This window comes from Notolepis coatsorum, assembly GCF_963971535.1.
Source record: "Notolepis coatsorum genome assembly, chromosome: 15".
NCBI lineage: Eukaryota > Metazoa > Chordata > Actinopteri > Aulopiformes > Paralepididae > Notolepis > Notolepis coatsorum.
This window is the reverse complement of record NC_140179.1, coordinates 37,318,864-37,332,679: the sequence shown is the minus strand read 5'-3', so window position 1 is coordinate 37,332,679 and position 13,816 is coordinate 37,318,864. Positions and strand designations below refer to the sequence as shown.

Below are 13,816 nucleotides of genomic sequence, written 5' to 3'. Positions count from 1 at the left end.
AACATTCCAATGTACAGTGTAAAATGTGTGTGTGTCCCCTACCCAACCCCCCCCCCCCCCCCCCCCCCCACCTACAATGTACAGCCCTCACCCAACCCACCCAACCCCACCCCACCAACCTCCTCCAATGTACAGTTTCTACGCCAAATGTATATACACTCCTTTTCTGGACACTTTTGTATCACAAACAGTACTGTATTTGCAAATCTGATATGTCATAAATGTATAGATGTAGCAGTACTGTCTATCTGTATGTCATGTATGTCATATATGTTATGATGAATTGAAAATGGGGGACCCTGGTGGAAACAAGACGAAAGTCTTTCTCTGGTCTGCATCCCCTTAACAATTGTATGTATTGAGATGTACTGTACTGTACCCATTCTGCAATCTGTTAATAAACTTTTCAATCAATCAATCAATCCTGTGATACGAAGATTTTATGTAAGGCGCTAGCTAGGCGCATAGAGGAGTCGGTTCCACATCTGATTAAAAATGACCAAAACGGATTTGTATTGGGAAGACAGGGGTTTCATAACATTAGGAGATTACTAAATGTTCTTCACACTAAGAAAAACGAAAAAGACCACGCAGTTCTGTCATTAGACGCCGAAAAGGCATTTGACAGGATTGAGTGGGGATATCTGTTTGAAACACTTAAAAGGTTCGGGTTTGGAGAAGGATATATAAAATGGATCAAGATTCTATACACAGACCCAATGGTCGAAATAACTACGAACAACCAAATATCGACACCGTTTAAACTACAGAGATCTACCAGACAGGGATGTCCGATTTCTCCGTTGCTATTTCTGTTTGCAATCGAACCATTAGCTATGACGATTAGACAGGACCCGGGAATCACGGGGATGATAATAGGGGGGTATGGAACATCGCCTATCGCTTTTCGCGGACGATATAATACTATACTTAACTAAATTGGATACCTCAATTAGAAATGCGAATGAAATACTGGAGAAATTTGGAGTATTTTCAGGATATAAGACGAATAAAAAAAAGCGCACTTATGTTACTAAATGAGAAGGAAAGGGAGAAAGCACCGGTCCACACGCAGTTTGCGAGCTCCCCCAAGGGGTTTACATATTTGGGGATAAAGATAACCCCGAGATTAAAGACTTAGTACAGTGTAATTACGATCCAATAATGACAGATGTAGAAAATAGCCTTGAAAGATGGAGCAAATTACCAATATCAATGATAGGCAGAGTGAATGTTATTAAAATTACTATATTGCCAAAATTCCTATACATATTCCAGTCAATCCCAATGCCCTTGCCTGAAACCTTCTTTCGGAGATTGAAAACGATGTTCACACGTTTCATTTGGAACAATAAAAAACCCAGGTTGAGACTGACACTCCTTTACCTCCCGTATGACAGAGGAGGGCTTAGACTTCCAGATATGAGGCTTTATTACTGGGCGGCACAGCTCAGGACAGCAATGTTTTACTTTCAACAGACAGATATACCGGCTTGGATGGAGATAGAAAAAGAGGAGACAAAGATAACACTAGATGCATATATGTATTCACGACAGAGTAGCTTGTTGATAAAAAATACAAAGAACCCGTTCCTCAAAAATACAGTAAGGATCTGGCACAAGGCGCACTTACACTTAGGTAGAAGGGATAAATTATCGGGGTATACACCAATCTGGGGGAATGAGGAATTTAAACCGGGAAGGAATGATGGGGTTTGGGTAAGATTAAAGACTTATACAAAGAGGGGGGATTGATGACCTTCGAACAGATAGTAAGCACATTTGAAATCCCAAGATCACATAGATTTAAATACTTTCAAATCAGGAGCTACGTAGTCTCAAAGAACAGGGGCACAGAGGAACCACCCACATCCATAATAGAAAGGTTTACTAGGGACAATATGGTGGGAAGAGGACAATTATCCAAGTTTTATGATGTGTTGTTATCAGGATCGGTTGAGAGCTCTTTGAGCAGTTTGCGGGCATGGGAGAGGGACATGGGGGTAGAAATAGCAGAAGAGGACTGGGAACAAGCATGTGAGATGTCACAGACACTTTCAATCAATACCAGATGTAAACTCCTACAATATAAGTGGATACACAGAGTATATATGACACCAGAGAAATTACACAAGTTTTACCCTGTGATCCCGGATGAATGTACTAGGTGTGGGGTAGAGATAGGGACCCTATACCACTGTATGTGGGAATGTGAGAAGATACAGGAGTATTGGAAGGAGATATTGGAACTCATATCGGAGATGACAGAGATAGAAATCCCGACCGATCCTAAGTTATGTATACTACACTTATACCCGGAGAAGTTCCCAGCTTATATTAGAAAGAGGAAATTGATAAATTTTTGTTTGCTACAGGCCAAGAGAGTGATAGCTCTAAACTGGAAGGAGATACAGAGACCAGGGGCTAAACAATGGTTAAAGGAAGTGTCAGAAAACTTAGCAATACATACAGAAGGGAAAAACAGAACAATTTGTGGAAAGGGTAAGAATCTAAAGGAGAGAGATAGGAAACATTAAAGGTAAGGGAAAGGAGAGGGAAAATGGGAGGAAGGTGTAGGGGAAAAAAGAGAAGGAAAAAAGAGAAAGGTGGATGGAGGTAGAGAAGCCGAAGTTTTTTTTTTTTTTAAATCTTTATTTTATTTTTTATTTATTTTATTTTATGTAATTTTTGTGCTGATATTTCCATGGTTTCTGGTAGGTAATTTAAAGGAGAGCTATTGGGATGTTTCTTTCACTATGTGGGGACTTTTGCACAGTTCCGGTGAATCTATGGAACACCTCGGAAAGGTTTGAAAAAAAAAGAAAAGACAAATATATATATATATAAATAAATAAAATAAGAGGATCATTGTTCTATATTTCTAATCAGGTACTGAAAAGCAACATGGTTCTATCTCAGGATCTTGGGACACTTTAAGGCTGGGCTCCCACCACTGTGTGGACGGGTGCCAAAGGCCACACAGGCTGCCACTTAGGCGGGTGAGAAATCTCGGACATTGAGAGTTGGATACGTGGATACTGTTGATGTGAATCCATAGAGCTGGGGAAAGGTACTGGACACTGAGGAATGCCGTTTATAGGATAGTTCCCCTTTATAAATTAACATTAACAATAATTATTTCTATTGTAGTATATCTGCGGAAATGTCATTTGTATTATAATTAGGGAGGGGAGGGGATTGGAGGGTGTCTTATTATTTTTGTCATGTGATTATTGTCTGTATATATGTATGTTTGTATAAAAGAAAAAAATGCAATAAAAACATTGTTTAAAAAAAAGAGTGTTGATGGCCACACCTCAGGCTCTGCCAAGAGATAGACCGCACAACAGACCAGAACAAAGTGCAATAAAAACCACAACAAGGGCTTCCATTCTTGGTCATCACAGATATTTCAGTGCAACTGGGTCTTGATTGGGTCCAGACCAGGTGGAAATGTTATCTTATGGTTTAGATAAAGTTTTATTGGAGCGAAAGGTCTCAGTATACTTGCTTTTAGCCGTTTAGCGTACTATAGTAGACAAGTGGCTGCGTTGTGAGCGGCATTGTATTTGTATACCTGCATATTCTGCGTGTACCTGAAGAACATCTTCCTTGTGAACTATATCCACTATCCAGATTTGCAACGTAAACATAAAACATGGCGGTTATGTTGAGATCACGGCAGAAAAAGGTCTTAAAGGAACACGCCAAATTTTTGGGAAATTAGCTTATTTGCCATCTACCCTGGAGTTAGACAAGCAGATACATACCTTTTCGTCTCTGTGCATGCATTAGGCTTAGGGAACAGCCGCACCGTTAGCCTACAGTAGCTTAGCGTCATTCACTGGAAGTAGGTGTGCCAGTGTAGCCTAGTTCCCAACAGTCACGAAATACACTCCAAATACAACTCCAAAACTTTCCTGAAAACATGTTGTGACCTGTGTATTTACCATGTGGAGAAAAAAATACTATAATAATTAGACATTTTCGTTTTCTAAGCAGATATATACTCTGATAAATTTTTTGCCAAACCACTGCTGCCTGGGCACAGTGATTTCATCACCTCAAAAGCCCTGTTGCTTTTTGAAAAACGGGGCTTTTGAGGTGATGAAATCACGAACACCATAATCGAACACGAAATAGGCGAACACCACTTTTTTTTATATCTCGACAGTAATCGATTGTACTCAAGAGAATAAGACGCTTGACACAGAAATTAATCAAATCTGTCGTTCCAGTAAGGGGCAGGAGCTAAAACAATAACATCCAATCAAACGAACGACCAAGTGAAATTATTGGAACATTAAAAGATTTGAAAATATCCTTTAATAAAATCCTTTAAAATAAGTTCTGCCCTAAAAAAGTAGCCTATTGTTCCTTTAAGTGAAATCAGCATAGGCATTATGGTTTCATAGGATTCTAACACTGAATCAAATATTTAAGAATGTTTAGTATGTAATAATGTATTTATTAATTTATTTTAATTTTTTGTTTACGTTCTAATTTTCCACAATATGACTTACCGTATGAGCCGAATGCTTTCTAATGTTCTCTATTAAAAGCATTAGTTCACGTTTCAAGTTCTGTTTTATTTGTGACATTATAGTGAAATGCTTAGTTCTGTATGACCCTCCTGAGATTGTGTTTCATATACAGTAAAAGAGTAAAAGACCAAACACTATACAAAATATACAATGAACATGAAGTTCATGAAGTGCATGTTCATATATTCCATTAACATGAAGTAGCAGCCCTGTGATAGATTAGATATGTGACGTGCATTCATGTTTGTGTGTGTGCGTGTGTGTGTGTGTGTGTGTGTGCGTTTGCAGATCAACAAGGAGCGATTTAAGATCGACATGCCCCACAGGTTCAAGGTGTACAACTACAAAAGCCCCACGTTCTGTGAGCACTGTGGGACCCTGCTGTGGGGACTGGCCAAACAGGGGCTGAAGTGTGAGGGTGAGAGTTATATATAGAGCCTTTAGCCTCTTAATCAGAGTTCATCTGCATCGCACCGCTTTCAACATTAAATAATTCCCATCATAAGCTTGTGACATTATAGTAAGTCATATCAGTAACCATGTGAGCAGCCATGTCTTGGCTGGGATATTAAATAAAGTGGAAGTTAATCCCATAATCCTAAAAGTCTTATTTTATTACGTGTGTGTGTGTGTGCGTGTGTGCATGCTTGCTTGTGTGTGTGCTGTGTGTGTAATCCTGTGTTTTTTTCCCATACTGTTTATTCTTCTCATATTTTTATGAGTTAATTATATTGTTTACACTGCTTATTCTTTCTCATATTTTTATATTCAGATATAATTTGATTGCCTATATTTATGTCTTTCTACTATTACCCTGCCCATACCTGTACCTCACCTCCCCCTCCCCTATGCTGCTATGATGCCCGAATCGTATCTTATCTTATCATATCGTATCGTATCTTATCTTATCTTATCTTAGAGTGTACTATGAATGTCCATCACAAGTGCCAGAAGAAGGTCGCTAACCTCTGTGGGGTCAACCAGAAGTTGATGGCGGAAGCGCTCGCCATCGTGGAGAGAAAACAGCAGGTCAGAGAGAACAATAAAACATGTTCCAACACCACTCTTTACCGTTTACAGCAGTACTGACCTTTAACCAGTGTTGTAGTCGAGTCACTAAATCTCGAGTCCGAGTCGAGTCACCAAAGAAGAGCCCAAGTCGAGTCCGAGTCGAGTTCCCATTACCCTAGCCCGAGTCCGAGTCCAAGTCATCAAGGTTGAGTCCACTCCACTCTGGCAGTCAAAGAGCTGACAAATAAAAAAAGGTCTACATTAAACATAAATGACACAGCGGTCACCATTTCAAAGGGAGTTTATTTACTTTGTTGACACAATAGCCAAACAAATGCACTAGCCATCAATATCTTATGCCAAATGATTAGTGCCTATTACAAAAAATAAAACTGTATTTATCAATTAACAAGTCCGAGTCTGCACCTTCCGAGTCCGAATGCAATCAATGCTCGAGTCCTGAAAATCAGTCCAGGACTCAGACTCGAGTCCGAGTCCTGGACTCAAGTACTACAACACTGCCTCTTAATTAACTATCTAAACCAGTGGTTCTCAACCTGTGGTACGCGTACCACTAGTGGTACTTGGTGGTACTGCTGGTGGTACTTGAAAAGATTTATAAAAAAAAAAGATTATTATTATAATTTTTTTGTGCAGTCAGGCCACTGAACTTAGAAGCAGGCCAGGCCAGTGTTTCTAGTTGCGGCGGCGTGATAGTTAGATAACCTAGGTGGTGAACAACCAGGAGATCACTGTGACAGAGAGTATTGCAGTCTAAACAGTCATAAATCTTTTATTCAACTTCAGCCCTGATCATAACCATTTTTATTTTTAGATTTTTTTGTAATGTCAGATAAAAAATTAAATACTCTGTGTTGACACATGCCTAGCCTGTAATAATCCCCCCCAGAAAAATGTACTTTGCATTTGATATATTGAAAATATTTAACTTTTTGTGTGTTTTTTTAACAATAATTTGTGATGCCATCACACAAACTGGCATTTAAAGGGTTACAATTCAAAAATGTATTGAATATGTTTTTTTTTTTTTTTTTTTACAATAATTTGGGATGCCCATCACAAACACTGGCATTTAAAGGGTAAATTTAAAAAAATTCCTGCACCAGAATGCAGGAAATTAAGTCTTTGTAACTAAATAAGTCCTGCTTGCTATGTGAGAATGTTAGTTATTATGTTCTCAATGCCCCTTGCATTGTATGAGTTGTGTGGAAGAGTTCGCTAGTTCTAGTGCTACCCCTTTGTACAGTACATTGTGGCTGTGTCTGACAAAAATGTACAATAAATAATGCTATTAGGAATACATTTGCCTCCTGCGTGAACTGTGCATAGCTGAATAGACTGTATTTTAACGTCGGTCATATGGTGGTACTTGGAGAGCCAGCTACGTTCTCAGGTGGTACTTGTATTGGTGTAAAAAGGTTGAGAACCACTGCTCTAAACAGTCTAAACAAGCCTACATAAACAGAGCTTCGCCTGGACATAGTGTTATATTTTTGCCAATTATGAACTTATTCTTTGAGTCAGTATCAAGTGTTATACCTTTTATGATTCAGGGGGACCTACCCTTTATTTCTGGTGCAGTGTAAAGTCACCATCATACATAACCTCTGAGTGAGCATACAATATTTGACATTTAAAAAAAAAAACTGGTAAAAAAAACCATGTGTTTTGTTGAATAATCCATAGTGTAACTGAGGGGTACAATTCCCTGACTGTATTACTAGATATGATACTTACTACCACTACCTTTGTACTTAATATTCGGCCACCCAGTACACGGCATAAATATATTATGATGAACACTGTCACGTAGATGAAACGGATCCAACACAAATGTACGAATTAGAAATAGGTCTTTATTTCTACACAGCGATGGTGTGTAGAGCAAGCACTTAATCAAATCAATCACATTTATGAATGGGAATTAGTATGCACTTTTATGGCAAGAGTATTCGTCGGTATATCAATAGAGAATGTCCAATCTCTGAAGGCGCAGGTGGTACATATACGACCTGGAATAGTTAAGGAATAAAAGCAATGATACTTTAATGATTATAGACTGGATACACTAGGGGGGGTTAATCCGGTCGCTTGTAAGCCGACAGGAGTAGGAAGGGGGGGGGGGTAGAATCCGGCTGCCTCATCCGGCCAAGGGTATCCCAGGTGAACCCACTGTAGTGCCGTTCAATGCGCCGGCGATCCTTGGACCACAGATGAAAGCAGATGGACTCTTTGTGGGCCGGCGTCCTCCGGTCCACGGAGGAGAGACGTGAAGCGACCTCGTCTTGCAGAGCGTCTCCTCACCTTGCGTCCTCTCCAGGGGGGGGGTTCCAACACACGGCAGTGTCGGGGGTCTTTATCCATGGAATAATCAACGTATACAAAGCATAATCCGTGCCGGGGAAGGCGGGCTGTCGTCGGTAGAATAATCCGGTATACAGGTCCACTCGCTCGTCGGCTCTGGGGCTCCTCGGGTGCAGCTTCACGTGGGGTCAACCACCCTGGATAAGCAGCCAGTTCTCTGCCCGAAACGATGGGGTACTGACTACGGTAGTATTCTCACCGCACGAAGCACTATATATTAACAGACTATTATTAGCTTAATAGACTACGTCCAACTCGACGATATAGTGCCAAATATGACTATTCAAATATTAATATACACGATGTCTCAATACCGATGGTAGGCGAACTTGGCCTTACTCCCACACGTGGCGTCGCGGGGAGGCTTTACGTCTGAGACTCTGGACTGAAAAAGGAAGTCCTACTTTAGTAGCGCAGTATATATACGCACTATGAACAAATAGTCCCATTAGTGGTGCGGTAGCCAGATTCCTACGCGGAACTAGGACTTGTTCGTACATGTTGAGCGGTACGTTTGAACTGGGTCTGGGGGGTATGGCAGCCTGGCACCAAGGTCTCGACCAATAGTAGAATGGAGACTATTATGGGATGTTCAGTAGGCTAGAATGGATATTCAATGCATATTGTACAAGGAATATACAAGGGATATCAAGGAATATTAGAGAATATACAAATACAATTAAATATATATATATAATAAATATATATATTCGGTTTAATCTGGCCCTTCACAACAGCCACCCCCTGATTGGTCCCAGACCTAATCAGTTAAACAGAGACAGATTAATCGCGTTGTCTATTTACACATAAGGGTTTGCTGTAGGGGTCAGTCAACTTCACAAAGTCATAGGGTTATAGGGTCATGGTCATCATCGATTGTGTCTGGGAGTCGGGGCAGTTCTATGAGCCTCGCCACGGGACGGGTGTAAGTGCGACCCTGGACGAGCACTTCAGCTGCTCGGACCTTGCCGTCGGCACCGGTGATCACTTTGCTTACGCGGCCGGCCGGCCACATAGCTCTGGGCAGTGATTGATCAATAATCATGACGACTGTTCCTTCTGTCAAATTGTCTCTCTCCTTTACCCACTTCTGGCGGGTCTGTAGAGACGGTAGGTAGTGCAGTAGGAAACTGCTCCAAAACTTGTCGGCTAATACTTGGCTGTACCTCCACATTCGTCGGCCGTTCGCTTCTTCAGGCCGGTACATTGTCTGGGGTAACGCGGGATCTAGCCGCCCCATCAGGAGTGTGTTGGGGTCTGCGGAGATAACAGTGCTCAATCCACAGAACACAGGCTTCTTATTCTCAGCCTCCTCCTGACTGGCTTCCCTCGGGATAGGCGTGGGCCACTCTCCTTCCGGGAGCTTTAGGAATGCTGGGCCGTCACTGTAGACATTGCGACGGGTGAGGTCATCTAGGGGCATTCCCCGGGTGATGACGTCAGCTGGGTTCTGTTTTGTATCAACGTAGCGCCACTCTGTTTCTCCGGTTAACTCTTCGGTTAAGTCTTGAATCTCGGTGACTCTGACTCCCACGAAGACTTTGTACTTGCATGAGTCCGATTTGATCCAGGCGAGTACTGTCGTGGAATCTGACCACAGGATTGTTCTAGACACCGGTATGGTGAGCTCACGTTGGATGAGCGTGGCTAGGTGCGCTCCGGCTAGGGCTGCGCAGAGCTCTAGACGTGGGATAGATTGTTGCTTGCGTGGGGCTATTCTCGAGCGGGCGAGGACAAATGCTGTGTAGATCTCTCCCCCCCTTTCTTGGGCCCGCAAGTAGGCTACTGATCCGTATGCGACCTCTGAGGCGTCACTGAAGACGTGTAAGTCCATTTTACATGTCTCTGGCCTCACCGTGGGTGGGAAGTAGCTTCGGCGCATATTAACGCCTGGGAGTGAGTGGAGCTCCATCTCCCACTCTCTCCAGGTGGATGAAAGGTGTGCGGGAATGGGGTCGTCCCAGCCCTGGTCCTTGTCCCACAATGCTCGTACAATCATTTTTGCCCTGGTGGTGTACGGTAGAATACATCCTAGCGGGTCATATTGTCGGGCGAGTGTTGTGTACACACTCCGTCTGGTGGTCGGCGCCGCCGCCGGCCTTCCCTGCTCCGTAGTCAGGGGCTTGTGTCTGTAGTGAAGCGAATCTGTTTTGAATCGCCACACCAATCCCAGGGTCATCTCCTGGGCTTCTCCCGGGATTGTAGCCATCCAGGTCTCGCTGCTGGCTGCCTTGTCCTCGGAGGAGAGGCTGCGCAGTACTTGCGGATCGCTGCTGGCCCACTGCCTGAGATCAAAGCCGCCTTTGATCAATGAGGCGCGGAGTTTAATCAGGAGAGCCTCGGCTTCTTCCTGGGTTGAAAGGCTTTGTAGACAGTTGTCTACGTAGAAGCTGTTCTTTACGCTGTGTCGGACCTCTTCGTCCGCTGCTGGGTCCTCTGCTACATGTTTCTGTAGTGCAAATGTAGCACAGCAGGGGCTGCACGTCGTTCCGAAGGGGAGGACTTCCCATTGGTAGATGGCTGGGTGCTCATCTCCTGGCTTCTCTCTCCATAGGAACCGTAACAGGGGCTTGTCCTCCTCTACTAATCTCACCTGCAGGAACATTCCTTTAATGTCCCCGCTGATGGCCACCTTTTCCTGGCGGAAGCGGAGTAGAACGCCGAGTAGGGAGGGGCCGAGTGTGGGACCGGGCAGTAACTCTTTATTCAGATTTTGGGATCCGATCTGGTAGCTGCAGTTAAATACTATGCGGTCTTTACCGTTGTGATGGACCTTGTGGTGAGGCACGTACCACGATTCAGTGGTCTGGTCAGCCTCTTTAATGTCCATCTTTGTGACGTGTCCCGCTGTGATGAGCTTCTCAATCTCAGCGCGGTATACACTCTCTTGGGCGGGGTTCTTGGCTAAGCGCCGCTCCGTGTTCAGCAGGTACCGTTCTGTGGCGTCTGTCTTGGCGTGGAAAGTAGGCATTCCTTCTCGCCGCAGGAGTGGCGTGGCGTATCTCAACACGCCGTTGACCGGGACTCTCTTGGTCCCTGTCTCGAGGAGGTTAATGGCGTAAATGTCATCTTTAGAGCGAATGTCTTTCTTTCCGTTCTTAAAGGGCATTTGTTCCAAGGTCCATAGCCGCTCTACGTGTTGCAGGAGTGCGGTTTCTCCCTCTGTGACTCGGGAGTGGAGACATCTAGTGGCTGTACTTCGGTTGAGAGATTTGGCGAGCGGGCCTTGGAGAGTCCATCCCAAACGGGTCTCGACTGCTGCAGGACAGCCTCGGGGTCCGGTATGAACCCGGTCTATCGGGACAATGAGGTCTGCATGGTCGGAGCCTATCAACAGGGTCGGCATAGCATTGTCTATGAGCGGGATCGGTAACTTGCGCAGATGTACATATTTCTCCATCAGCTTGGCGACGGGGTATGTGTACCGCGACAGTCCTATTTCTTGGCTGGTGAAAGCGTCTGTAATCTGGTACCGTCGCTCAGGCTGGCCGCTTGCTGCGATAGAGAATGAGACATTCTCGCCCTTTATCGTCTTCAAATCTCGTCTTATTGTCCGAATTGTCATTTGGGTTTCGCTTCCCCGCAGCCCTAGCTGGGCCGCAGCGGAGGCGAGCAGCAGGGTCTTCTCTGACCCGTCATCGAGGACGGCGTAAGTGTCCAGGACTTTATTCTGGTAGCTTAGTGTCACACGCACTACTTTTAGGAGTACTCGGGCTCCACTGCTGCTGGCGGGATCGATGTACATGACGCTCGCTTTGCTGCTGGATGGTGCGGGTGAAGGGCGCCGTCTGTTACTGTCGTGAAGTATGTCCAGATGGGCTCCATCGCACTTGGTGCACCTTTTCTTTAAGCGGCATTCGGCTGCCATGTGTGAGCGCGCACAGCGAAAACAGCGCTTGTTGGACTTTATCCATTGACTTGCTTCCTCCGCGTTCAGCTTGGGGAAGGAGTCACATTGCGCTAGCCAGTGTTCTTTCTCACAGTAGGGGCACACTATCTTCCACTTCTCCGTTCTGGAGGGGGTACTGTGGCTCCTGCTGCTCGGTACTGACTCCGATTGGTGCATCACAGTCACCGATCTTCTTCCATCATTTAGTCGTCTGGTTCCTTCTCTGGAGCCAGGGGTGCTCCGTCCGAATGTATCTAGCCGTAGGCTGCTGACTTCTCTCGCCAGGAAGTCTGCTAGATCGAGGAGGTTCGGTTCGGGGCCATTCGGGTCTCGGTGGTCTCTCTGTCGCCTAAAACGCTCCTGTCGAGCGGGCGGCAGCTTCTCCAAGATCCTTTCCACATTTGAGTTGGCGTAAAGTTCATGCCTCCCCTTCTCTCTCTGCGCTCCCAACATCCCTACTAGGGACTGCACTCTGATGGACAGGTCGTCCAGTGCTCGATTGTCTATTGCTGGGGGTAAGCGGTCGATGTGTCGGATCTCCTGGATCACGTAATCCCATATGCGCCCATACCTCTGGTCCAATGCTACCAGCGCTGCTGTGTATGGGGTGGTGGAAGTCGCGTAGGCGAGCGCTATATTATGTGCGCGGGGTACCTTTAAGTGCTTCAGTAGGATGGCGTATTTGTGGCGTTCATCCAATACATCCACCAACATGGTCTCCAGACACATGCAGAGTTCTGTATACTGGGCCCGGTTCTCTTGGGTGAAGTCGGGTACCATAGGCGTGCCAATGTATGACGCTGACTGTGGATACATCGGCGAGCGTTGGGGGAGAGGCCTCCTAGGCGAGTCTCCTCCCGCTCCTTGGTATGGGCTGGTACCGGCAGTGTACCATGGCCCGCTTGTCCAGGTGCTGTTCCTCGGTGCGGGTCGTGCGTCGTGCTCACCCGTGTATAGAGTCGGGGGTCTGTAGCGCAGCTCCGCGGGAGTATAGCCTGGGCTGTACCGGACCTCCTGGTCCGGTAGAGTACTGTGCTGTCGTCGGGCGTGGTTCTCCTCCTCTTCCTCTTCGTCTTCAGTTAGGTCATCCAGTGCTTGTAGTCTCTGGTTTAGCCTCTCCACAGGATATGCTGCTCCTTCCCGGTTGCTAGGTCTCGCTTGGACCGGTGGGGGGAGGTGGTCTGTGGGGGGTATAGACCTCGTCTGTTGGTCAAGTTCAGGGTTGTTTACTCGGCTAGGGGATGCCGCCCTGGAGGTGTGTCTAGACGAGTTCCTGGAGCCTCTGGCGGAGGGAGAGGGTGTTGTCCGTCTGATCAGCTGTTCTATTAGTTGCGCTTGCTGTCTGTCACGCTCTGCGTCCCGTAGAGCACCAGCAGCTGCTCGCTGGCTGTCTGCTCGGTCTCGGGCCACATTCTCTTCCCTCTGAATGCGTCTTATTTCTAGACGTATATGCTCTTCTTCGCTCCGCTGCTGGATCTGCAGTCGGTCGCGTTCAGCAGCGGCGTTCAGGCTGATGAGGAAGGCCTGCTGTAGGGTCCTCTCTGCCTCGCTGGGAGAAGGCGGTTGTATAGGGGAGCCTTCCCTCGGGGTACTCCTTGCGGAGCCTTGGAGCTCTATCTCCACGGTGCTCTCCCCGTCTTCTTCCGTGCCGAGTTCTGTCTCGGTAGCGTTGTATTCCTCCCTGGACTCATCGGGGACTACTTCTTCAGTACTGGCGGGGTGTGAAGTCATGTCTGGTTCCCACTGGTCCCCACCGTGAACTTGGTCAGTTACATTAGAACCCGTAGGGGCCTCTATGGTCGGGGTAGTCTGGGCGTTGGGGTTAGACATACTTTTACTTTCTAGTTTGACCGCGTTTACTGTTAGTAGAAGACTAGGTTGTTGACTGACAGCGTAAGCCTCTAAGTACTGAGGGAGCCGTCGTTCGCGCTGCGGGCGTTGGTTAGGAGGATCGTTTCGTGGAGTGTTCATCATAGGCCATTTCAAT

The 13,816-nt window shown here is 45.8% G+C and overlaps 1 protein-coding gene across 1 annotated transcript in view; it reads left to right on the top strand.

Annotated features, from left to right (window-relative positions):
* prkcq (protein kinase C, theta) overlaps positions 1–13,816 on the top strand; it is a gene marked incomplete at its 3' end in the record, with an annotated part of 111,556 nt that overhangs the window by 62,498 nt on the left and 35,242 nt on the right. The window contains exons 7-8 of the mRNA XM_084330193.1: positions 4,833–4,962; positions 5,464–5,573. Coding sequence (XP_084186319.1) covers positions 4,833–4,962; positions 5,464–5,573 — 240 coding nt within the window. The remainder of the gene's footprint in view (positions 1–4,832; positions 4,963–5,463; positions 5,574–13,816) is intronic.